The 26,834-nt window shown below is 43.2% G+C and overlaps 1 protein-coding gene across 3 annotated transcripts in view; it reads left to right on the top strand.

Annotated features, from left to right (window-relative positions):
• Window positions 1-26,834, top strand: part of sema4c (sema domain, immunoglobulin domain (Ig), transmembrane domain (TM) and short cytoplasmic domain, (semaphorin) 4C) — a 317,114-nt gene that overhangs the window by 269,337 nt on the left and 20,943 nt on the right. For all 3 annotated transcript variants that reach the window (XR_009807601.1, XR_009807600.1, XM_061907083.1), the window contains exons 10-13: window positions 2,974-3,149; window positions 7,515-7,659; window positions 14,246-14,459; window positions 23,372-23,487. Coding sequence is in view for 1 of the 3 variants with exons in the window: in XM_061907083.1 (XP_061763067.1) it covers window positions 2,974-3,149; window positions 7,515-7,659; window positions 14,246-14,459; window positions 23,372-23,487 (651 nt within the window). In the remaining 2 variants the exon portion in view is untranslated. The remainder of the gene's footprint in view (window positions 1-2,973; window positions 3,150-7,514; window positions 7,660-14,245; window positions 14,460-23,371; window positions 23,488-26,834) is intronic.

Raw genomic sequence — 26,834 nt, 5'->3', positions numbered from 1 at the left:
AACATAATAGTTTGAGAGTCCAATCCATAGCCGATCTAACATAATAGTGTAAGAGTCCAGTCCATATTGGATCTAACATAATAGTTAGAGTCCAGTCCATAGTGGATCCAACATAATAGTGTGAGAGTCCAGTCCATAGTGGATCTAAAATAATAGTATGAAAGTCCAGTCCGTAATTGATCTAACATAATAGTGAGAGTCCAGTCCATAGTGGGGCCAGCAGGAGATCATCCCGAGCGGAAACGGGTCAGCAGTGCAGAGATGTCGGTGTGACAGACCTCATAGTAAGCACCTCAAACGATTTATATTTATTTTTTTAGGTTCAGGGTAAGGTTAAAGTTTTCATTGTATATTAGTGCGACCCCCCGCCACCCCTTTTAAGGGGACGGGAAATATGTGCATTCGTATAGTTAGGAGGAGATGCCTCATTCAGCGCAAAGAAAATCGTCTGCTTTGAGCCAGGTTTCGATGAGACCAATGACGTTAAGATTGTTGTATCTAATGACCACATTAACTAATAACGTTTTGGGAGACAATCTTTGTATATTTAAAAAGCCCATATTATAGGTAGTGGGCTGTTTTGAAGAGTTTTTGTTGAAATTACCCGTAGTAGCAATATTAATAATGTTGCGTTTATTACGCGTAGTGCATTTTAACTCATTTCGACCACATCTAGGAGTTGATATGACAGGAATTTTCAGATTGTTTGCTTGGTGCTGCGATCAACTGAATCAAACCAAATGGATACAGAGTGTTAAACAGTGCAGATGAGCACACGGCTTTATGGGAAATGCCATTTAATGTCTGCTCGAACAAGAACAATAAAGCCCTTTGAGTGAAATTAGAAACAGATGCCCACACATGATGAACACCGAATGAATAATTCAGCGCATCCTGCTGATATTGTTTTTGAAGCAGGATCCCAATGTCTACATTTAAACTGCCGTAATGTGATCGTTGACTTTTATTATTGCTCACACAATCACGGCGGACAATAACAAAAACATGTCAAGCACAAGGGCGTTTTTAAAAATGTGTTGCATCAGAATAGATCCCAATAAAGACACGTTTGTTGTGTTTGTAGTGTGACTAAATAATAATGATATCATTGATAAGTTTTAACCGTCACAAAAGCATCCGTAGTTGCTGATCAAATGCAGCTGCTGGGACTTTTAAAACACATTTTAAATCCTGTAAACAGTCAAGATAGTATGTATTGTACTGTTGTTTGCTATCTGGTAAACAGTGGACACTTTAGTGATGGAATTAGTTGAGGAGGTATATTTTTTAAATTTAGCCTTTATTTAATCTGGTAAAGTCCCATTTATATATATATATATATATATATATATATATGCATATATATATATATATATACATGCATATATATATATATATATGCATATATATATATATATATATATATATATATGCATATATATATATATATATATGCATACTAGTTCTAGCTATTAGGCTGTCCTAATTTTTATTTTTATTTATTTTATTATTATACTGTATAATATACACTGTAACACTTTGAGGTTGTGATTTTTCACAAATAAAATCTATTATTATTTTTATTAAAAATCTCTTTTCAATCAATCAATCAATGTTTATTTATATAGCCCTGAATCACAAGTGTCTCAAAGGGCCGCACAAGCCCCAACGACATCCTCGGTTCAGAGCCCACAGAAGGGCAAGGAAAAACTCACTCATTAAGGGTGTTCACGCATGCATGTTGAGGAAATAAAGGGGTGTTTGTATGCAAATTATGATACGCACGCATGCGCTAAACATTTGGCATTCAGCAACTTAAGAGCAGCAGATGGGAACAATTTGGCCGTTTAAGAACACGTCATGAATTTGAATGGACTCCTCTTTAGAAATAATTCATTTGCATATTGGGGATATAAGGGCGTGTTTAAATGCAGATTATGATAAACACACATTCAGCTATTTAAGAACAGCAGGTGGGAACAATTTGGCCGTTTAAGAACAGGTCATGAATTTGAATGGACTCCTAAGTCTTTGTATATAGTATACTATTGGCACAAATGTTTAACCAACACGTGTGCAGGGTTATTTCTGTGTCTTTACTGTGTGTGTGTGTATATATATATGTATATATATATATATATATATATACATATATATATATATATATATACATATATATATATATACATATAATATATATATATATATATATATACATATATATATATATATATATATATATATATATATATATATATATATATATACATATATATATATATATATATATATACATATATATATATATATATATGTATATATATATATATATTTTTTTTTTTTTTTTTTGGGTTGGTGCACTAATTGTAAGTGTATCTTGTGTTTTTTATGTTGATTTAATAAAAATAATAATAATAAAAAAAATAAAAATGAATACAAAATTATTCTGCGGCCCAGTACCAATCGGGCCCGGTGGTTGGGGACCACTGAAGTAAAGGAAATGTCACATTTCTATGAAACTCAAGATGGTTTTACTACATCTTGTATTTGAGTGAAGTGAAGTGAATTATATTTATATAGCGCTTTTTCTCTAGTGACTCAAAGCGCTTTACATAGTGAAACCCAATATCCAACTTACATTTAAACCAGTGTGGGTGGCACTGGGAGCAGGTGGGTAAAGTGTCTTGCCCAAGGACACAACGGCAGTGACTAGGATGGCAGAAGCGGGAATCGAACCTGCAACTCTCAAGTTGCTGGCACGGCCACTCTACCAACCGAGCTAAACCGCCCGAAGATTGAGATTGTTCATAGGCTCAGGCCAAATAAGTGCTCAACGTCAGCCTAAACCCTTTCGGTCTGTAAAATTCTCAATTTGTGAGTGTAAAACTGTTTGTTTATCTTGTTTGACCACTGACTGAAGAAATAATAAACTAAACTAAACCTTTAACTTGATCTGAAACGTCTCATCTTCAGGGTGACTTGGGTGGTACTCGGACACTGCAAAAAAAATGGACCACCTTCCAAAAAGCCCGGCTGGACTGTTCCTTACCCGAGCGTCACGTCTCCTTCAACAACCTCCGAGCTGTCTTCACACTGCCGGGACAGGACTGGAGGGGAACCACTTTCTTTGGCATCTTCCATGCTCAATGGTGAGTGGAGAGATTGTATCAAGATGCAAAATGTTGCCTATCATTCACACTCCTTATGTGAGACAAGGACACTCACGTCTTTTCTCTTTGTTTGTGCAGTCTAAATTGTAAAAACAAAAAACTGCTTGTATAGTCTAACAATGCAGCTAGTGAGATTCATGTATTCCGCCTACATAGCCCTCTAAAAAACCTCCTAAAACTGGCAACAATACTCCATTTGCATACTGTGACCTTGTCAGGTTCAAACACGGATGACATCTATTAAACAGACCAGAAGCAAGGAATCATGCAGAGACAGAGTTCAATTTAATTCACAATTTGGCTCAATGAGGAAGACACAATCAATCAATCAATGTTTACTTATAAAGCCCTAAATCACTAGTGTCTCAAAGGGCTGCACAAACCACTACGACATCCTCGGTAGGCCCACATAAGGGCAAGGAAAACTCACACCCAGTGGGACGTCGGTGACAATGATGACTATGAGAACCTTGGAGAGGAGGAAAGCAATGGATGTCGAGCGGGTCTAACATGATACCGTGAAAGTTCAATCCATAATGGATCCAACACAGTCGCCAGAGTCCAGTCCAAAGCGGATCCAACACAGCAGCGAGAGTCCCGTTCACAGCGGAGCCAGCAGGAAACCATCCCAAGCGGAGGCGGATCAGCAGCGCAGAGATGTCCCCAGCCGATACACAGGCAAGCAGTACATTGGCCACCGGATCGGACCGGACCCCCTCCACAAGTTTTGGGCTATACTCTAGTTCAGGGGTCGGGAACCTTTTTGACTGAAAGAACCAAGAAGCCAAATATTTTACAATATATTTACTTAAGAGCCATATAATATTTTTTTTAACACTGAACACAACTAAACGCGTGCATTTTTAAGTAAGACCAACATTTCTAGAGTATAATAGGTCTCTTATTCTTTGTAATAACATTGTTATTCTGAAGCTAAATGTGGAGGGGCGTGGCCTGCGGCGAAGCGCAGTGTTGCCAGGATCGGCCTTGAAATCAGCGACAGATGTGTAGATGGGCCCACCTGGGCCTTTTTATCTAATCATCTGTCGCTCTGTTATAAGCAGCTGCCAGGAGGAGAGACGGGGTTGGGGCTGGAGCCAGAGCGCGAGCGAGAACAAAATAGAAAAAAAACAATTGCTGAAAAGCAACTGAGAGACGAATTAAAAAATAAAACAATATTGTAACCCTGAAACAGGCTCTCATGTCGGTGCTTGGTGGTCTGAAGAACCCCCAGGAGGGCAAGCCCCACACTAACCAATAATAAATAAATAACTTCTTACCTTTAATGCAACTTCTTGAACAGGTGCGGTAGAAAACGGATGGATGGATTAAAAATGCATGAGAATGTTTTATATTTTAAACGTTATTTTTAACACTGTGATTAGCAATCAATCAATCAATGTTTACTTATATAGCCCTAAATCACTAGTGTCTCAAAGGGCTGCACAAATCATTACGACTACGTATGACTTGCTGCTTGTTGTCACTTCTTCTGCAGCCGAGTAGTCGCAAGAAGGATCACTAGCGCCCTCTACCACCAGGAGGCGGCAGTCATTTAATGACTCATATTTGACACACGCAGCTACGGTATATTAATAAAACATATCTGCTTACTGTTCTTTTTAGCATATTCAATAGCTTGGACCTTAAATCCTACTGAATAGCTCTTAATCTTCTTCCCTTTATGCGATTTCAAATGATTGAAATCAGCCTACACATTTTGAAAATGATGACAGGTGAAGTGTCACTCATGACGTGACGAGTTTGACCCGGTGGAAATTCTAGGCATATGCTAATTATTTTGCGAAACGAGTTTGACCCGGCGGAAATTCTAGACATGCGCTAATAAAAATAATATTTTGCGAAACGAGTTTGACCCGGCAGTAATTCTAGTTCAAAGTAAAGCGTGGAGAGGATCCAGATGAAGTGGTCAGGATGCCACCCGAATGCCTACCTAGGGAGGTTTTTAGGGCACATCCCCACGGGGAAGACCCAGGACACGTTGGGAAGACTATGTCTCCCGGCTAGCCTGGGATCCCCCCGGAAAGAGCTGGACCAAGTGGCTGGGGAGAGGAAAGTCTGGGCTTCCCTGCTTAGGCTGCTGCCCCCGCGACCTGACTTCGGATAAGCGGAAGATAGATGGATGGAAAATAAAAATCGGCGCATATTATTTTATTTATTTTAGTTTAGTGTTTTATTTGTTGTGCTCCTGAGTTAACGTGGCTAATCAATTAAAAAATATTATTTACTGATTTTATGTACCATTACTTTTCAGTATTAAGTCGGTCGAATATGTTTGTAGTTTGAATAAAGATTTCATTATTGCGATGAGGTGGCGACTTGTCCAGGATGTACCCCGCCTTCCGCCCGATTGTAGCTGAGATAGGCGCCAGCGCCCCTCGCGACCCCAAAAGGGAATAAGCGGTAGAAAATGGATGGATTTATTGTTTGATTTCAGGCAACTTGATGCAATTAAAAAAAAAAAAAAACGCAAAATAAATAATAACAAATGTATTATTTGCTGTAAGTTGATCTATATTTCGTTATTTTCTGTAAAAATGTTTTTACTTCCGTGGTGACAGAAACTAATTGAGGCACTGACTTAGAAATACCGACACTTTTATCCAAAATACAGTTGTTGATAGCAGAGGTACATGTTTGTACATTTTGAAAAGAAATGTCATTTATAAATGACGGTTGAATGAGTTTGAATAAATTAATTGCATACAGTATGTATCATGACTTGTCCAGGGTGTACCCTGCCTTCCGCCCGATTGTAGCTGAGATAGGCGCCCGCGACCCCAAAAGGGAATAAGCGGTAGAAATGGATGGATGGATGTATCATGACTTAATGAGTCATTAGGCAGCAGAGAGAAATAAGGATCAAGACCAGGAGGTCTGCCTTAGGGAAACTGAGACATTTACTGATCTTTCATCGGGACTATTTTCTTCAACGACACATCACATGGCAGAGTTAACCAACTCTGAACTGAAAGCTTTGTTTCTCAAAAGATGAATCTCTTTTTTTTTTCTCCCCATGTGACTTGCTGGAGATTCTGTCAAGTCTCCTTGCTTTGATAGAGATAACATTAAAGACAATTGGACACCATTCCAATCACGACTGAGGGAAATCGCTATCTTTTTGACACGCCAAGACAACCGGCTTCATTGTATTAAGCCCAGGAGCAAAGAAGACCTTCCTAATAGGATCCCACAGAACAAAATCCACATTTGAAAATGTGTCAAGCTTGCTATTACTCAAAATGAACATTGTTAGGCGTCTTCACGGACTACAAAGGTGGATGCGCGCAATTTTTCGTCTTATCAGCGTTAAGGTCCTTGAAGTCCTTGGCTGTTAGCGGGCTGAAACAAAGATAACATCTGCGGCTGAGTCAAGACGTTTTTGTCCTTGCACAGATAGAAACAGTACATCTTCATCACAATAGCTAATAACTATAGCAACTGACTTTAAGCATACTAAAGTTCCATCCATCCATCTTCTTCCGCTTATCCGAGGTCGGGTCGCGGGGGCAACAACCTAAGCAGGGAAACCCAGACTTCCCTCTCCCCAGCCACTTCGTCTAGCTCTTCCCGGGGGATCCCGAGGCGTTCCCAGGCCAGCCGGGAGACATAGTCTTCCCAACGTGTCCTGGGTCCTACCGGTTGGACGTGCCCTAAACACCTCCCTAGGGAGGCGTTCGGGTGGCATCCTGACCAGATGCCCGAACCACCTCATCTGGCTCCTCTCCATGTGAAGGAGCAGCGGCTTTACGTTGAGTTCCTCCCGGATGGCAGAGCTTCTCACCCTATCTCTAAGGGAGAGACCCAAACTCATTTCGGCCGCTTGTACCCGTGATCTTATCCTTTCGGTCATGACCCAAAGCTCATGACCATAGGTGAGGATGGGAACGTAGATCGACCGGTAAATTGAGAGCTTTGCCTTCCGGCTCAGCTCCTTCTTCACCACAACGGATCGGTACAACGTCCGCATTACTGAAGACGCCGCACCGATCCGCCTGTCGATCTCACGATCCACTCTTCCCTCACTCGTGAACAAGACCCCTAGGTACTTGAACTCCTCCACTTGGGGCAGGGTCTCCTCCCCAACCCGGAGATGGCATTCCACCCTTTTCCGGGCGAGAACCATGGACTCGGACTTGGAGGTGCCGATTCTCATCCCGGTCGCTTCACACTCGGCTGCGAACCGATCCAGTGAGAGCTGAAGATCCCGGTCAGATGAAGCCATCAGGACCACATCATCTGCAAAAAGCAGAGACCTAATCCTGCGGTCTCCAAACATACTAAAGTTGTATGATAATATATATATGCATGATTATTTTTCAGGGGTGACGTGGACGTGTCGGCGGTGTGTCAGTACCAGGTCAGCGACGTGAAGAAGGTGTTCGAAGGATCCTACAAGGAATACAGGGAGGCGTCCCAGAGGTGGGGGCGCTACTCCGGGTCTGTCCCTAGCCCTCGGCCTGGATCGGTGAGAAACATGTCGTTATTGACGTGGCGTAATGGCACCACATGAAAAAGCTGTTAGTGGAACCATGCAGGACATGTAAGGGAAGTGCTTTAACGGCAGGAGGAGGGAGCGTAAAAAGAAGCAGCAAGAAGCAGGATGGAGACGCTAAATTGTTTGAAAAGTTTTTGCAGTTAAAAAGTACTCGGGAAGTCCTGTGGGGAGTGTATGGGGTATCGGACTGTCTTATTGTGGCGGTCCGTTCCCTGTATGATCAGTGCCAGAGCTTGGTCCGCATTGCCGGCAGTAAGTCGAACACATTTCCAGTGAGGGTTGGACTCCGCCAAGGCTGTCCTTTGTCACCGACTCTGTTCATAACTTTTATGGACAGAATTTCTAGGCGCAGTCAAGGCGTTGAGGGGTTCTGGTTTGGTAACCGCAGGATTAGGTCTCTGCTTTTTGCAGATGATGTGGTCCTGATGTCTTCATCTGACCGGGATCTTCAGCTCTCGCTGGATCGGTTCGCAACCGAGTGTGAAGCGACCGGAATGAGAATCAGCACCTCCAAGTCCGAGTCCATGGTTCTCGCCCGGAAAAGGGTGGAGTGCCATCTCCGGGTTGGGGAGGAGACCCTGCCCCATGTGGAGGAGTTCAAGTACCTAGGAGTCTTGTTCACGAGTGAGGGAAGAGTGGATCGTGAGATCGACAGGCGGATCGGTGCGGCGTCTTCAGTAATGCGGACGTTGTATCGATCCGTTGTGGTGAAGAAGGAGCTGAGCCGGAAGGCAAAGCTCTCAATTTACCGGTCGATCTACGTTCCCATCCTCACCTATGGTCATGAGCTTTGGGTCATGACCGAAAGGATAAGATCACGGGTACAAGCGGCCCAAATGAGTTTCCAGGTCTCTCCCTTAGAGATAGGGTGAGAAGCTCTGCCATCCGGGAGAAACTCAAAGTAAAGCCGCTGCTCCTCCACATCGAGAGGAGCCAGATGAGGTGGTTCGGGCATCTGGTCAGGATGCCACCCGAACGCCTCCCTAGGGAGGTGTTTAGGGCACGTCCAACCGGTAGGAGGCCGCGGGGAAGACCCAGGACACGTTGGGAAGACTATGTCTCCCGGCTGGCCTGGGAACGCCTCGGGATCCCCCGGGAAGAGCTAGACGAAGTGGCTGGGGAGAGGGAAGTCTGGGTTTCCCTGCTTAGGCTGTTGCCCCCGCGACCCGACCTCGGATAAGCGGAAGATGATGGATGGATGGATGGAAGTACTCATCCAGCCCTGCGATGAGGTGGCGACTTGTCCAGGGTGTACCCCGCCTTCCGCCCGATTGTAGCTGAGATAGGCGCCAGCGCCCCCCCCCGCAATCCCAAAAGGGAATAAGCGGTAGAAAATGGATGGATGGAAAGTACTCATCCAAAAAAGTGTTTGTATGTTTACTTGCATGACAAAATATGTTACCGTCCTATTTCTGCATAAAACAGCAAAAATCCATTTGGCTGTCATTTGTTTTAATATTAGACACAATTGTGTCAAAATCATGATTTTTTTGTTTTCTCATGCTTTAAGTAAGAAATTATGACTTTGAAAAAGCAGTTTTATACTCGTGAGTGTTGATGAAACAGCTTTGCAACAGTTGATATTCTAGTTTCAAGCATGTTTTACTCATTATAGGTCATCAAATCTCAGCAACAAGCTGTAATATCTTACTGATATAATTTAGGAACAAAACCCTTAAAGGGGAACATTATCAGCAGACCTATGTAAGCGTCAATATATACCTTGATGGTGCAGAAAAAAGACCATCTATTTTTTTAACCGATTTCCGAACTCTAAATGGGTGAATTTTGGCGAATTAAACGCCTTTCTGTTTATCACACTGGAGGCGATGACGTCAGAATGTGACGTCGCCGAGGTAACACACCCACCATTTTCATTTTCAACACATTACAAACACCGGGTCTCAGCTCTGTTATTTTCCGTTTTTTTGACTATTTTTTGGAACCTTGGAGACATCATGCCTCGACGGTGTGTTGTCGGAGGGTGTAACAACACTAACAGGGAGGGATTCAAGTTGCACCACTGGCCCGAAGATGCCAAAGTGTCTGCCGCCAGACCCCCATTGAATGTGCCAGAGTGTCTCCACATTTGACCGGCGATGCTAAGACAGACATGGCACAGAGATGTATGGATAACCTGCAGATGCATTTGTAACGATAGTCAACGAAATCACAAAGGTGAGTTTTGTTGATGTTGACTGCCAGCTAATCGATGCTAACATGCTACGCTAATCGACGCTAACATGCTATTTACCGACGGTGCTAAAGCAGACATGGCACAGAGATGTATGGATAACCTGCAGATGCATTTGTGACTATAAAGTCAACAAATTCACAAAAGGTGAGTTTTGTTGATGTTGACTGCCAGCTAATCGATGCTAACATGCTATTTACTGGCGGTGCTAAAGCAGACATGGCACAGAGATGTATGGATAACCTGCAGATGCATTTGCAACAATAAAGTCAACGAAATTACAAAGGTGAGTTTTGTTGTTGACTTATGTGCTAATCAGACATATTTGGTTGCGGCGTGACTGCCAGCTAATCGATTCTAACATGCTACGCTAAGCGATGCTAACATGCTATATACCGGCGGTGCTAAAGCAGGCATGGCACAGAGATGTATGGATAACCTGCAGATGCATTTGCAACAATAAAGTCAACGAATTCACAAAAGGTGAGTTTTGTTGATGTTGACTGCCAGCTAATCGATGCTAACACGCTATGGTAATCGATGCTAACATGCTATTTACCGGCGGTGCTAAAGCAGACATGGCACAGAGATGTATGGATAACCTGTAGATGCATTTGCAACTATATTACGTTTCCTTCCACCCACATTTAATGCGAAAAAAACACTTACCAATGGACGGATTTAAGTTGCTCCGTTATCACAAAATGTGAAAGTCCTGATCGTTTGGTCTGCACATTTCACCGGCGATGCTAACGCAGCTATTCGGCCATGCTATGGCTATGAATAGCGTCAATAGCTATTCGCTCAATAGCTTCAGTTTCTTCTTCAATACTTTCATACTCCAACCATCTGTTTCAATACATTCGTAATCTGTTGAATCGCTTAAGTCGCTGAAATCCGAGTTTGAATCCGAGCTAATGTCGCTATATCTTGCTGTGGTATTCCCATTGTTTGTTTACATTGGCAGCACTGTGTGACGTCACAGGGAAATGGCCAGTGTCTTCGCAGAGAGTCGGAAATAAGGCACTTTAAAGCTTTATTTAGGGATATTCCGAGACCGGTAAAATTTTGAAAAAAACTTCAAAAAATACAACAAGCCACTGGGAACTGATTTTTATTGTTTTTAACCCTTTTGAAATTGTGATAATGTTCCACCTATGTAAGCGTCAATATATACCTTGATGTTGCAGAAAAAAGACCATCTATTTTTTTAACCGATTTCAGAACTCTAAATGGGTGAATTTTGGCAAATTAAACGCCTTTTTGTTTATCCCTCTCCGAGCGACGACGTCAGAACGTGACGTCACATCGGTCATCAACGCCATTTTCCCTACCACATCGAGTCAAATCAGCTGTTATTTTCCGTTTTTTCGACTGTTTGCCGGTACCTTGGAGACATCGTGCCTCGTCGGTGTGTTGTCGGAGGGTGTAACAACACGATCATGGACGATTCAAGTTGATTTACGTAGAATGTGCATCAATTAGCACGGCATGCTAATCGATGCTAACATGCTATTTAGGCTAGCTGTGTGCATTATGCCTCATTTGTAGCTATATTTACATCAAGCCTTTCCCTCCATCCACATTTAATGCCAAACAAACACATACCAATCGACATATTTAAGTTGCTCCAGTGTCAAGAGATGCGAAAGTCCCTCGTTTGTTTTTTATTGGCGATGCTACGACAGAGATGGCACAGAGATGACAAGAATGTGTGGATATCCTGCGACACTCAAAGCAGATGCATTCACAATGATAAAGTCAACACAATCACAAACGTGAGTTTTGTTGATGTTATTGACTTATTGATCCAGTGTCAAGGCGAAAGTCCTGATCGGTTGGTCTGCACATTTTACCAGCGATGCTAACGCCGAATAGCGTCAATAGCTATTCGCTCAATAGCTTCAGTTTCTTCTTCAATTTCGTTTTCGCTATCTGCTTCCACACTCCAACCATCTGTTTCAAATCATGCGTAATCTGTTGAATCGCTTAAAGGGGAACATTATCACAATTTCAAAAGGGTTAAAAACATTAAAAATCAGTTCCCAGTGGCATGTTGTATTTTTTGAAGTTTTTTTCAAAATTTTACCGGTCTCCGAATATCCCTAAAAAAAGCTTTAAAGTGCTTGATTTTTGCTATTTGCGATGCCACTATCCATTTCCCTGTGACATCACACAGTGCTGCCAATGTAAACAAACAATGGCGAATAGTACAGGAAGATATAGCGACATTAGCTCGGATTCAGACTCGGATTTCAGCGACTTAAGCGATTCAACAGATTACGCATGTATTGAAACAGATGGTTGGAGTATGAAAATATTGAAGAAGAAACTGAAGCTATTGAGCGAATAGCTATTGACGCTATTCATAGCCATAGCATGGCCGAATAGCTGCGTTAGCATCGCCGGTAAAATGTGCGGACCAAACGATCAGGACTTTTGCATCTTTTGACACTGGAGCAACTTAAATCCTTCGATTGGTAAGTGTTTGTTTCGCATTAAATGTGGGTGGAAGGAAACGTAATATAGTTGCAAATGCATCTACAGGTTATCCATACATCTCTGTGCCATGTCTGCTTTAGCACCGCTGGTAAATAGCATGTTAGCATCGATTAGCGTAGCATGTTAGCATCGATTAGCTGGCAGTCAACATCAACAAAACTCACCTTTGTGATTTCGTTGACTTTATCGTTGCAAATGCATCTGCAGGTTATCCATACATCTCTGTGCCATGTCTGTCTTAGCATCGCCGGTAAAATGTGGAGACACTTTGGCACATTCAATGGGGGTCTGGCGGCAGACACTTTGGCATCTTCGGGCCAGTGGTGCAACTTGAATCCCTCCCTGTTAGTGTTGTTACACCCTCCGACAACACACCGTCGAGGCATGATGTCTCCAAGGTTCCAAAAAATTGTCGAAAAAACGGAAAATAACAGAGCTGAGACCCAGTGTTTACAATGGGTTGAAAATGAAAATGGTGGGTGTGTTGTTACCTCGGCGACGTCACATTCTGACATCATCGCCTCCAGCGCGATAAACAGAAAGGCGTTTAATTCGCCAAAATTCACCCATTTAGTGTTCGGAAATCGGTTAAAAAAATAGATGGTCTTTTTTTCTGCACCATCAAGGTATATATTGACGCTTACATAGGTCTGGTGATAATGTTCCCCTTTAAACCGCTGAAATCCGAGTCTGAATCCGAGCTAATGTCGCTATATCTTGCTGTGGTATTCCCATTGTTTGTTTACATTGGCAGCACTGTGTGACGTCACAGGGAAATGGACAGTAGCATCGCAAATAGCGAAAATCCAGCACTTTAAAGCTTTTTTTAGAGATATTCCGGGAGATGTAATATTTTGAAAAAAACTTCGAAAAATAAAATAAGCCACTGGGAACTGATTTTTATTGGTTTTAACCCTTCTGAAATGGTGATAATGTTCCCCTTTAAAACAAGTAAAACACTCTAACACAGGGGTAGGGAACCTATGGCTCTAGAGCCAGATGTGGCTCTTTTGATGACTGCATCTGGCTCTCAGATAAATCTGAGCTAACACTGTAATGACTAATTCCACTTGTAATCAAAGTGTTAAAAATAACGTTCAAAATAATAAACATGCTCATGCATTTGAATCCGTCCACCCTTTTTCTTCCGCACTGTATTTTTTTTATTTTTTTTTAGGGCTTGCCCTCGTGGGGGTCCTTCAGACCACCAAGCACTGACATGAAAGCCTGTTTCAGGGTTACGATATTTTTTTATTTTTCAGTAAGTCTTTGTTGCTTTCCAGCAATCGTCTTTTTCTTTTTCGTTCACGCTCGCACTCTGGCTCCAGCTCCAACCCTGTCTCTCCTCCTGGCTGCTGCTTATAACAGAGCGACAGGTGATTAGATAACAAGGCCCAGGTGGGTTGTCTACGCACCTGTCGCTGATTTCGAGGCCGGTCCTGGCACACCCTGCTTCGCTGCAGGCCCGCAGGCCACGCCACCTCCACAGTTAGCTTCAGAATATCAATGTTATTACAAAGAATAAAATACCTATTATACTCTAGTAATGTTGGTCTTGCTTAAAAAGGCACGCGTTTAGGTGTGTTCAGTGTTGAAAAAAAATTATATGGCTCTTACGGAAATACATTTTAAAATACTCGGATTCTTGGCTCTCTCAGCCAAAAAGGTTCCCAACCCCTGCTTCGTGAGAAGAATTATCTTATCAGACAGAAACAAAGGCAAATATCAGCCTTATTTGAGGTATTTCATCTTGCTTAGATTTCAGTTTTTGCACTGGTTGCTTTCACTCCTTTACATCTCCCTTCCGCCGCCTCTTATGTGTTTCTTCTCTCTCCCGCTTTCTTCTGTGCTGTGCTGCAGTGCATCACAAACTCGGACAGGGAGAGCGGCTACAACAGCTCTCTGCAGCTACCTGACGCAACGCTCAACTTTGCCAAGAAGCACCCTCTGATGGAGGATAAAGCGCTGGCTCGCCCTCTGCTTCTCACCAAGGGGGTCAACTTCACCAGGCTGGTGGTGGACCGGGTTACTGGCCTGGACCAAAGAGCGTACAACGTCCTCTTCATTGGCACAGGTACAAATTCACTCTTATTTTTTTTTAGCTCAGCGGCCCCCACCTTAATATGAAAGTTTAATGTAAGTGCGGCCCACAAGTTTTATATGAATAGCGCTTCACAGCGTTGTGTTATTTTTGTCCAAAAAGGCTCTTTCAACATTCTGGGTTGCCTACCCCTGCATTAGTGGAAAAGCGGCAAATGAGTGAAGCGACAGAGACGTTGCCATGGAGACGAGGCTTTTCTTACGGGCCTGGCGGCAGTCACACCGCCACACCTGTCCGTCAGTAATAACAGTCCCCGATACCATTGACCAATTGTTTACTTTGCATTGCCTCACAAGATGAATATATATTTCTATATGTCACTTTTTTGCGCAAAGAATTGAGCGTAGATATTTTTTGAGAATGGTCACACAAAACTTCGACGCACTGTCAAAAATGGGTGCTCAACAACCCTGCTCCCCACTTAAAGAGACTGTACTAACCCCAAAACCGGTGAAGTTAGCACATTACGTAAATAGTAAATAAAAACTGACTACAATGATTTGCAAATCCTTTTCAAGCTGTAATTAATTTGAATAGACTGCAAGGACAAGATATTTAACGTTCGAATTGGAAAACGTTGTGATTTTTCACAAATATTAGCTCATTTGGAATTTGATGCCTGGGACCTGTTTAAAAAAAGCTGGCACAAGTGGCAAAAAAGACTGAGAAAGTTGAGGAATGCTCATCAAACACTTATTTGGAACATCCCACAGGTGTGCAGGCTAATCGGGAACAGGTGGGTGCCATGATTGGGTATAAAAGCAGCTTCCATGAAAGGCTCAGTCATTTTACAAACAAGGATGGGGCGAGGTTCACCACTTTGTCGACAAATGTGTGAGCAAATTGTCCTAACAGTTTAAGAACAACATTTGTCAAAGAGCTATTGCAAGGAATTTAGGGATTTCACCAACTATGGTCCGTAATTTCATTAAAAAGGTTCTGAGAATCTGGAGAAATCACTGCAGGTAAGCGATGATATTTCATGCCTTCGTAAAACCACATCAGTGTGTCAAGGATATCACCACACTTCAGAAAACCATTGTCAGTAACTACAGTTGTTTGCTACATCTGTAAGTGCAAGTTAAAACTCTGCTATGCAAAGCAAGACCCATTTATCAATAACACCAAGGAACGCCGCTGGCTTCGCTGGGCCTGAGCTCATCTACGATGGACTGATGCAAAGTGGAAACCTGACATCAACCTCTAAAGGATATCACCACATGGGCTCAGGAACACTTCAGAAAACCACTGTCACTAAACACAGTTTGTCGCTACATCTGTAAGTGCACGTTAAACCTCGACTATGCCAAAGCCAAAGCCATTTATCAACAACACCCGGAATCGCCGCCGGCTTTAATGGGTCCAAGCTCATCTAAGATGGACTGATGCAAAGTGGAAAAGTGTTCTGTGGTTTGACGAGTTCACATTTCAAAAAAAGTGCACGTTAAACCTCGACGATGCCAAAGCCAAAGCCATTTATCAACAACACCCGGAATCGCCGCCGGCTTTAATGGGTCCAAGCTCATCTAAGATGGACTGATGCAAAGTGGAAAAGTGTTCTGTGGTTTGACGAGTCCACATTTCAAATTATTTTTGGGAAACTGTGGGGAAAAAAAAAAACATTCCGGTTTGTTCTAGGCGCAAAGTTGAAAAGTCAACATCTGTGATGGTATGGAGGTACATTAGTGCCCAAGGCATGGGTAACTTACACATCTGTGAAGGCACCATTAATGCTGAAAGGTACATACAGGTTTTGGAACAACATACGCTGCCATCTAAGCGCCGTCTCTTTCATGGACGCCTCTGCTTATTTCAGCAAGACAATGTACCTTTCAGCATTAATGGTGATTAATGCTGAAAGGTACATACAGGCTTTGGAGCGACATACAAGCAACGTTATCATGGGCGCCCCTGCTTATTTCAGCAAAACGATGCCAAGCCACGTGTTACAACAGCGTGGCTTCATAGTAAAAGAGTCCGGGCGGGTACTAGACTGGCCTGGTTTCGGGGTTTGTACTAAAACAAGAGCACGTGATGCCAAACACAAGAAAATAAGGGAAAAAACCGTATTGTGGGATCATGACAGAATCGTCAGCGAGTTGTCGACCGAGCTAGTTTTTTTTTTAATGTTGAGGTCTATAATTTAATGTTACACTAATGTTCTTTGTCACCCGTAACACAAATGTTTGCTCAGTGAAATAATAGCATTAATATCGTTGAAAATGCAAATTGAGAACACTTTAATTCCGTATCGCCCGGCACCGAGTGGGGGTAGAGAGTGCCTATTTATTTATTTATTTTTTTTTTTTTAGATGAGCATCAGATATTATTTGTTAAAGAGATGAACATAATCAGCCTGTAGCAGCAGACTAAGACAGGTGCTGGCATCAGGCGAGGTGGCGGGAAAAACAACACGCCATCTGGCCGCATTTCTGCCGGGTTTCAATTAAGTGCTCGATTTGCATCATCTTCACGCATCAAAGGAAACGGCGGCGCATGTGCGACTTCATTAATGTCGCTCGTCACGCGGCCCGTTGTCGCTCCCAGTCCTCATTTTCATCATGAGCAGCTCAGGACGGCTGAATTCCGGGGTACGTGTGACTTTGAATGCAGCATGTCTCTTGAATGAGGGGGGGAACTAGTACTTAACCATTCAGGTCACAGAAGTGGTGAAGTGAGTACTGTGTGCGACTACGGCGTGCGACTACAGACTCGGGGAGTGCACGCGTGATACCTGCTGGCTTTTTTTTCCCTGAGCCCAAGTGCAGTCGTGCTTCACAGAGCACGCTCAACCGGGTCCCTCGGCAGACCTGCACTCATCGTGCCAATCAGGTCACGGGCTTGATTAACTACGAGCTGCAACAGAGCGATATCTGATGAGGACACAATGTATTGTTTGATAGAAACTAAGATTTTTGGAGAGTATTAATAGGAATGAAATACGTTTATTTCAATCAATCAAATCAATTAAATCAACCATTGTGTGTGATCAGTTTTACAGTATCAATCAATCAATCAATCAATGTTTATTTATATAGCCCCAAATCACAAATGTCTCAAAGGACTGCACAAATCATTACAACTACAACATCCTCGGAAGAACCCACAAAAGGGCAAGGAAAACTCACACCCAGTGGGCAGGGAGAATTCACATTCAGTGGGACGCCAGCGACAATGCTGACTATGAGAAACCTTGGAGAGGACCTCAGATGTGGGCAACCCCCCCCCTCTAGGGGACCGAAAGCAATGGATGTCGAGCGGGTCTAACATGATACTGTGAAAGTTCAATCCATAGTGGCTCCAAGACAGCAGTGAGAGTCCCGTCCACAGGAAACCATCTCAAGCGGATCAGCAGCGTAGAGATGTCCCCAACCGATACAGGCGAGCGGTCCATCCTGGGTCCCGACGAGCGGTCCATCCTGGGTCTCGACTCTGGACAGTCAGTACTTCATCCATGGTCATCGGACCGGACCCCCTCCACAAGGGAGGGGGGGACATAGGAGAAAGAAAAGAAGCGGCAGATCAACTGGTCTAAAAAGGAGGTCTATTTAAAGGCTAGAGTATACAGATGAGTTTTAAGATGAGACTTAAATACTTCTACAGTACATGTTATATGTATACAATCAGAGGTGGGTAGAGTAGCCAGAAATTGTACTCAAGTAAGAGTACTGTTACTTTAGAGATTTATTACTCAAGTAAAAGTAAGGAGTAGTCACCCAAATATTTACTTGAGTAAAAGTAAAAAGTATGTTGTGAAAAAACTACTCAAGTACTGAGTAACTGATGAGTAACCTGTTTGTTTAATGATTACGGCAACAAGTAATGCACAAAAACATAAAAATAGCAATGAGCAAATTCAGAGCCAGGAATATCTCTTAAGCAACTAAAACAATATTATATATTAAATAATGATACATTAAAATAAAAAAAAATTAAGGCATATTGGGCCACATTAACTTAACAGCACCATAGGCTCAGTAGGCATTCAATGATTGATTGATTGAAACTTGTATTAGTAGATTGCACAGTACAGTACATATTCCCTACAATTGACCACTCAATGGTAACACCCCAATAAGTTTTTCAACGTTAATCAATTACTTAATAAATGACCAAGTCGAGGTGATCTACCTCATATATACATATACATACACACATATCATATATATATATATACATATATATATATGTATATATATATTATATATATATACATACACACATATCATATATATATATGTATACATTTATATATACAGTATATAATTTATATTTATTTATTTTGCCGTTTTTGTTCACATGTTAAAGGTGTTTTAATGAATATACATGCATGTTTAACTTATAGATTCCTATCTTTAATGAAGACAAGAATATAAGTTGGTGTATTACCTGATTCTGATGACTTGCATTGATTGGAATCAGACAGTATAGTGCTGATAATGTCCACGTTTTCAAATGGAGGAGATAAAAAGTTCCTCTTTTCTGTCTAATACCACATGAAAGTCGTTGGTTTTTGGCATCTTATTTGTCCAGCTTCCATATTCGCTTTTATACACTTTACAAGAAATACATTGGCGGCAAACTCCGTAGCTTGCTAGCTTGTTTGCGCTGGCTTTCGGAGACTCTTATTTTGTTAGCGCAGGCGCGATGGAGCGGCGCTTTTATTGTGAAGACAGGAACTGTGCGATCAGTCTTTAGGCTTTTGACGGGAAGTACGGTTGAAATAAAAAGTGTCTTTTTTCCTTTACACTTTTGATTGATTGGTTGATTGATTGAAACTTTTATCAGTAGATTGCACAGTACAGTACATATTCCGTACAATTGACCACTAAATGGTAACACCCCAATAAGTTTTTCAACATGTCGTGTGGCGGTCACGTGACCACCTGGCTCTGTTTGATTGGTCCGACATCACCAGTGACTGCATGTGATTGGTGAAACGCAGGCATGCGTAGTTCCTACTTTGAATGCGTGTCTGGCAAAAACAAAACAAACAAAACGTGCATTAACAGATCGATAAAACAAAAGTAGCGAGTAACGAGCTGATTGCAGATAAATGGAACGGAGTAAAAGTAGCGTTTCTTCTCTATAAATATACTCAAGTAAAAGTAAAAGTATGTTGCATAAAAACTACTCTTAGAAGTACAATTTATCCCAAAAGTTACTCAAGTAGATGTAACGGAGTAAATGTAGCGCGTTACTACCCACCTCTGTATACAATAATGCACATTTACACACGAAAGAAAAGAAAAAGACTGACCAAAAAAGGAATAGGCTGTACCTTCACAGAAAATTAGATTGCCTGGAACATCAACATAAAAAAAATAAATCAAATCAAAAATCAATGGGATGAAAGTAATTGTACCTATATTTTATCATTTTCAATTATTTCACCTTTCAATGTTTTCTTAAACCTTACCAAAGAATTGCATGTCTTCAGGTGATCACTGAGCTTCTTCCACCATTTAACTCCCAAAACTGTAATACATTTGTATTTTATGTTTGTTCTCGCTTTACCTATTTCAAAAATCGATATAGTTTTCTCCTCTTCAATGAAATAGCCTGCGAATACAAGCTGGAGGGCTGTTGTTTTTTTACTCGAAACATAATTTCCATTAGGCCCTGCGATGAGGTGGCGACTTGTCCAGGGTGTACCCCGCCTTCCGCCCGATTGTAGCTGAGATAGGCGCCAGCGCCCCCCGCGACCCGAAAGGGAATAAGCGGTTGAAAATGGATGGATGGATGGATAATTTCCATTGTTTTTAATAACACAATGTCTGAACATTTAAATGATAAATGGGTTGTACTTGTATAGCGCTTTTCTACCTTCAAGGTACTCAAAGCGCTTTGACACTACTTCCACATTCACCCATTCACACACACATTCACACACTGATGGAGGGAGCTGCCATGCAAGGCGCCAGCCAGCACCCATCAGGAGCAAGGGTGAAGTGTCTTGCTCAGGACACAACGGACGTGACGAGGTTGGAGCTAGGTGGGATTTGAACCCGGGACCCTCGGGTTGCGCACGGCCACTCTCCCACTGCGCCACGCCGTCCCTACATACATTTGAACTCGTAAATAATGGATTGGTGTGTTTATAGTAGCATGTGTATTATTCTAATGACCCTTTTTTGAAGTTTTATTATTGGGTCCATGTTTGTTTTATAAACATTTCCCCAAATTTCAACACAATACGTTAAATATGGAAAAATAAAAGAATAATACAACATATGTCTTATTCAGCATGTGTCTTACTTTATAAAGAATAGCAACAGATTTGGATATTTTTCCTTTTATATATTCAATATGCGGTTTCCAACACAGTTTATGATCAATTATTATTCCCGAGAATTTAGTTTCATATACTCTTATCAATTTCCACTTGATTTAACTTTTAATTTTGCTTCACAATTTGTCCTTGCACCACTACACACCATAAATTTAGTTTTCTTATCATTTAATGATAACTTATTAATATCAAACCATTTTTTTAGTTGAATTAACGTCAATGTGGATGATGATGAGAAACCTTGGAGAGAACTGTAGATGTGGGTGACCCCGTCACCCCCTCTAGAGGAGACCGGATGCAATGGACGTCGACTGGGTCTAACATAATATTGTGAAAGTCCAATCCATAGTGGATCTACAAACCCTATTTCCATATGAGTTGGGGAAATTGTGTTAGATGTAAATATAAACAGAATACAATGATTTGCAAATCCTTTTCAACCCATATTCAGTTGAATATGCTACAAAGACAACATATTTGATGTTCAAACTGATAAATGTTGCAAATAATCATGAACTTTAGAATTTGATGCCAGCAACACGTGACAAAAAAATTGGGAAAGGTGGCAATAAATACTGATAACGTTGAGGAATGCTCATCAAACACTTATTTGGAACATCCCACAGGTGTGCAGGCTAATTGGGAACAGGTGGGTGCCATGATTGGGTATAAAAACAGTTTCCCAAAAAATGCTCAGTCTTTTACAAGAAAGGATGGGGCGAGGTACACCCCTTTGTCCACAACTGCGTGAGCAAATAGTCAAACAGTTTAAGAACAACATTTCTCAAAGTGCAATTGCAAGAAATTTAGGGATTTCAACATCAAGTCCATAATATCATCAAAAGGTTCAGAGAATCTGGAGAAATCACTCCACGTAAGCGGCATTGAATGACCGTGACGGCACTGTATCAAAAACCGACATCAATCTCTAAAGGATATCACCACATGGGCTCAGGAACACTTCAAAAAACACTGTCACTAAATACAGTTTGTCGCTACATCTGTAAGTGCAAGTTAAAGCTTTACTATGCAAAGCGAAAGCCATTTGTCAACAACATCCAGAAACGCCGCCGGCTTCTCTGGGCCCGAGATCATCTAAGATGGACTGATGCAAAGTGGAAAAGTGTTCTGTGGTCTGACGAGTCCAAATTTCAAATTTGTTTTTGGAAATATTGGACATCGTGTCATCGGGACCAAAGGGGAAGTGAACCACCCAGACTGTTATCGTCGCGAAGTTCAAAAGCCAGCATCTGTGATGGTATGGGGGTGCATTAGTGCCCAAGGCATGGGTAACTTACACATCTGTGAAGGCACCATTAATGCTGAAAGGTACATACAGGTTTTGGAACATATGCTGCCATCTAAGCGCTGTCTTTTTCATGGACGCCCCTGCTTATTTCAGCAAGACAATGCCAAGCCACATTCAGCACGTGTTACAACAGCGTGGCTTTGTAAAAAAAAGAGTGCGGGTACTTTCCTGGCCCGCCTGCAGTCCAGACCTGTCTCCCATCAAAAATGTGTGGCACATTATGAAGCGTAAAATACGACAGCAGAGACCCCGGACTGTTGAACGACTGAAGCTCTACATAAAACAAGAATGGGAAAGAATTCCACTTTCAAAGCTTCAACTATTAGTTTCCTCAGTTCCAAAACGTTTATTGAGTGTTGTTATAAGAAAAGGTGATGTAACACAGTGGTGAACATGCCCTTTCCCAACTACTTTGGCACGTGTTGCAGCCATGAAATTCTAAGTTAATTATTATTTGCAAAAAAAAAATGAAGTTTGAGTTTGAACATCAAATATGTTGTCTTTGTAGTGCATTCAACTGAATATGGGTTGAAAATGATTTGCAAATCATTGTATTTTGTTTATATTTACATCTAACACAATCTATGGAAACAGGGTTTGTAATATTTATCTAGCTAGATTTGCTGGTTTTCTGACATGCACTTATTTTCTTCAGCATTGTCCACACATTTAAGTGTTTAGTCAGCACTACACTTCCTTCATTCTAGCCTGATTTAGCCATTCCTTTACCACTTTTGATGTGTGTTTGGTTTCATTGTCTTGTTGGAACACTGACGAACTTGGAGGTAATCCTCCTTTTTCATTGTCCCATTTACTCTCTGCAAAGCACCAGTTCCATTGGCAGTAAAACAGGCCCAGAGCATAACACTACCACCACCATGCTTGACGGGAGGAATGGTGTTCCTGGGATTAAATCTCCTCCAAACATATTGCTGGGTATTGAGGCCAAACAGCTCCTTTTTTGTTTCATCCGACCACAGAACTTTCCTCCAGAAGGTCTTATCTTTGTCCATGTGATGTCAGATGAAACAAAAACGGAGCTGTTTGGCCACAATATATATAAGCGTCTATTTTAGCGAGCAGAAAGTGTTTATCTTTTATATTGCATAAATCAACCCTGACAACTCACATTACACGACAAAAATACTTGTAATCTGATAGACTGAAATACTTGTTCAACTCTAATGATGTCCAAGGTCTGTTGAATATGTCTTAGATTGGGTTATTTAGGAATGTGAGTTCCAGTTGTGTCCTGACTCTTGACTCCGCCTGTGTGTCCGACAGCTGAGGGCTGGATGCAGAGGGTGGTCATCCTGGCCTCGGAAGCTCACGTGATCGAAGAAATCCAGCTGTTTAAAAGCGCCCAGCCTGTAGACAGCCTGACCATTTCCCACTCCAAGGTAAATACAGATTTCTCCCAATTTCCACCCTTTAGCGTCCTCTCTCACCTGAAACCTTCCCCCCTTTAACAGCCGCACACTGTCCAGACGTCCGATTTTCCTCCATTTAAACAGCGTGACACGTTGAATGATCTTTTAGCTGGTTGAATGATAACGTTCATTTCAAGCACACACGCACACAAGTGAATGCAAGGCTGTTGTGACAGTCTCTCGCTGTCCTGCGGGTTCCCTGGACCACCTAGGAAGGACATTCTCGATCAGGTTTGACTCTTCGAATAAAGAAAGTCTTTTGCACCGTCTTCGCTCCCACTGCTCGCTCCTCCGTGTCGCTCTTCAGTCAGCCGCGTTGTCTTGCTCTCTGTCGCTTCCGCTCTTCAGGCACTGCTGTGGGCTCTCCAACTCCTTCTCCCGCACCCTCCTCTGCTGCTGCCCTTTTACACAGCGAGAGGAGATTCACTGATTGTGTACAGGTTGCGCGATCCACGCAGCTGAACTCGATCGTGGCGTCGCTCCCGGCACGCTCAGCCTCTCCGCTCGGTCGCCGTCCCCGCCGCCATCTTGGTCCGGGCTTCGGCATGGCCTGCCCCGCTGCTCTTTCGCCGGCTCCGCCTCTCCACAGCTGTATAAACAACTATAACACTGTTACAAATATGCACCACATATTGAACCCGCACCACAGAAGAACATTTTTGGGAGTATATGTTATGGTTGGACTAAGGGAGATGACGGCAACAGACATCAGGGAGTTGTAATGTTCAATAATTTATTATATATTTATATATTTTGTGCGTCTGCCTCACAATACGGAGTTCCTGGGTTCGATCCTGCGCTCGGGAGCTTTCTGTGTGGAGTTTGCGTGTTCTCCCCGTGACTGCGTGGGTTCCCTCCGTGTACTCAAAGACATGCACCTGGGGATATGTTGATTGGCAACACTAAATTAGCCCTAGTGTGTGAATGTGAGTGTAAATGTCAGTCTGTCTGTGTTGGTCCTGCGATGAGGTAGCGACTTGTCCAGGGTGTACCCCGCCCTCCGCCCGATTGTAGCTGAGATAGGCTCCAGCGCCCCCCCGCGAACCCGAAGGGAATAAGCGGTAGAAATGGATGGATGGATGGATGTTATGGTTGGACTAAAGGAGATGACAGCAACAGACACCAGAGTGTATAGTTTAATAATTTATTATATATTTATATATTTAGTGCGTTTGCCTCACAATACGAAAGTCATGGGTTCGATCCTGCGCTCGGGAGCTTTCTGTGTGGAGTGTGCATGTTCTCCCCGTGACTGCGTGGGTTCCCTCTGGATTCTTAAAGACATGCACCTGGGGATAAGTTGATTGGCAACACTAAATTGGCCCTAGTGTGTGAATGTGAGTGTGAATGTTGTCTGTCTATCCGTGTTGGCCCTGTGATGAGGTGGCGACTTGTCCAGGGTGTACCCCGCCCTCCGCCCGATTGTAGCTGAGATAGGCTCCGAAGGGAGGAATGGATGGATGGATAACAATAAGTACGCTTGCATGTTTTAAAATGATTGGGAAAAATCATGCTGCCTGCACCTCAACCCCGCCCCAAACACCCCGCCCCCGCTCCCCATTTCCCGAATTCGGAGGTTTCAAGGTTGGCAAGTATGTGTCAAACATGCCAGTTGTGCTGGTACTACAGTGTACTGTCGTGGTTTCTGTCCCCCTAGATGAATGTTGTTAGTACTCAATTTCGTCCTGGTCGTGGAACTGTGGACCAGCTCTATACTCTCGCAGGGTTCTTGAGGGTGAATGGGAGTTTGCCCAACCAGTCTACATGTGCTTTGTGGACTTGGAGAAGGCATTCGACCGTGTCCCTCGGGAAGTCCTGTGGGGAGTGCTCAGAGAGTATGGGGTATCGGACTTTAAGATTGTGGCGGTCCGTTCCCTGTATGATCAGTGTCAGAGCTTGGTCCGCATTGCCGGCAGTAAGTCGAACACGTTTCCAGTGAGGGTTGGACTCCGCCAAGGCTGTCCTTTGTCACCGACTCTGTTCATAACTTTTATGGACAGAATTTCTAGGCGCAGTCAAGGCGTTGAGGGGTTCCGGTTCGGTGGCTGCAGGATTAGGTCTCTGCTTTTTGCAGATGATGTGGTCCTGATGGCTTCATCTGGCCAGGATCTTCAGCTCTCGCTGGATCGGTTCGCAGCCGAGTGTGAAACGACCGGGATGAGAATCAGCACCTCCAAGTCCGAGTCCATGGTTTTCGCCCGGAAAAGGGTGGAGTGCCATCTCCGGGTTGGGGAGGAGACCCTGCCCCAAGTGGAGGAGTTCAAGTACCTCGGAGTCTTGTTCACGAGTGGGGGAAGAGTGGATCGTGAGATCGACAGGCGGATCTTTGCGGAGTCTTTAGTAATGTGGACGCTGTATCGATCCGTTGTGGTGAAGAGGGAGCTGAGCTGGAAGGCAAAGATCTCAATTTACCGGTCGATCTACGTTCCCATCCTCACCTATGGTCATGAGCTTTGGGTCATGACCGAAAGGACAAGATCATGGGTACAAGCGGTCTCTGCTTTTTGCAGATGATTTGGTCCTGATGGCTTCATCCGGCCAGGATCTTCAGCTCTCACTGGATCGGTTCGCGACTGGGATGAGAATCGGCTCCTCCAAGTCCGAGTCCATGGTTTTCGCCCGGAAAAGGGTGGAGTGCCATCTCCGGTTTGGGGAGGAGACCCTGCCCCAAGTGGAGGAGTTCAAGTACCTAGGAGTCTTGTTCACGAGTGAGGGAAGAGTGGATCGTGAGATCGATGGTGCGGCGTCTTCAGTAATGCGGACGCTGTATCGCTGGTGACGAAGGAGCTGAGCCGGAAGGCAAAGCTCTCAATTTTAACGGTCGATCTACGTTCCCATCCTCACCTATGGTCATGAACTTTGGGTTACGACCGAAAGGACAAGATCATGGGTACAAGCGGCCGAAATGAGTTTGGAGATAGGGTGAGAAGCTCTGCCATCCGGGAGGAACTCAAAGTAAAGCCGCTGCTCCTTCACATCGAGAGGAGCCAGATGAGGTGGTTCGGGCATCTGGTCAGGATGCCACTCGAACGCCTCCCTAGGGAGGTGTTATGGGCACGTCCAACCGGTAGGAGGCCACGGGGAAGACCCAGGACATGTTGGGAAGACTATGTCCCCCGGGAAGAGCTGGACGAAGTGGCTGGGGAGAGGGAAGTCTGGGCTTCCCTGCTTAGGCTGCTGCCCCCGCGACCTGACCTCGGATGAGCAGAAGAAGATGGATGAGTACTCAACGATGAGGAGAAAGTCCAATTCATCCCCGATGTCTGTTATTACCCTTTAGAGCGTGACAGTGATGACGGTATATGCCTTGACAAACA

Source organism: Nerophis ophidion, linkage group LG07, assembly GCF_033978795.1.
Source record: "Nerophis ophidion isolate RoL-2023_Sa linkage group LG07, RoL_Noph_v1.0, whole genome shotgun sequence".
Taxonomy (NCBI): Eukaryota; Metazoa; Chordata; class Actinopteri; order Syngnathiformes; family Syngnathidae; genus Nerophis; species Nerophis ophidion.
The sequence above is the reverse complement of the archived record's forward strand: the minus strand, read 5'-3'. Positions and strand labels throughout refer to the sequence as shown.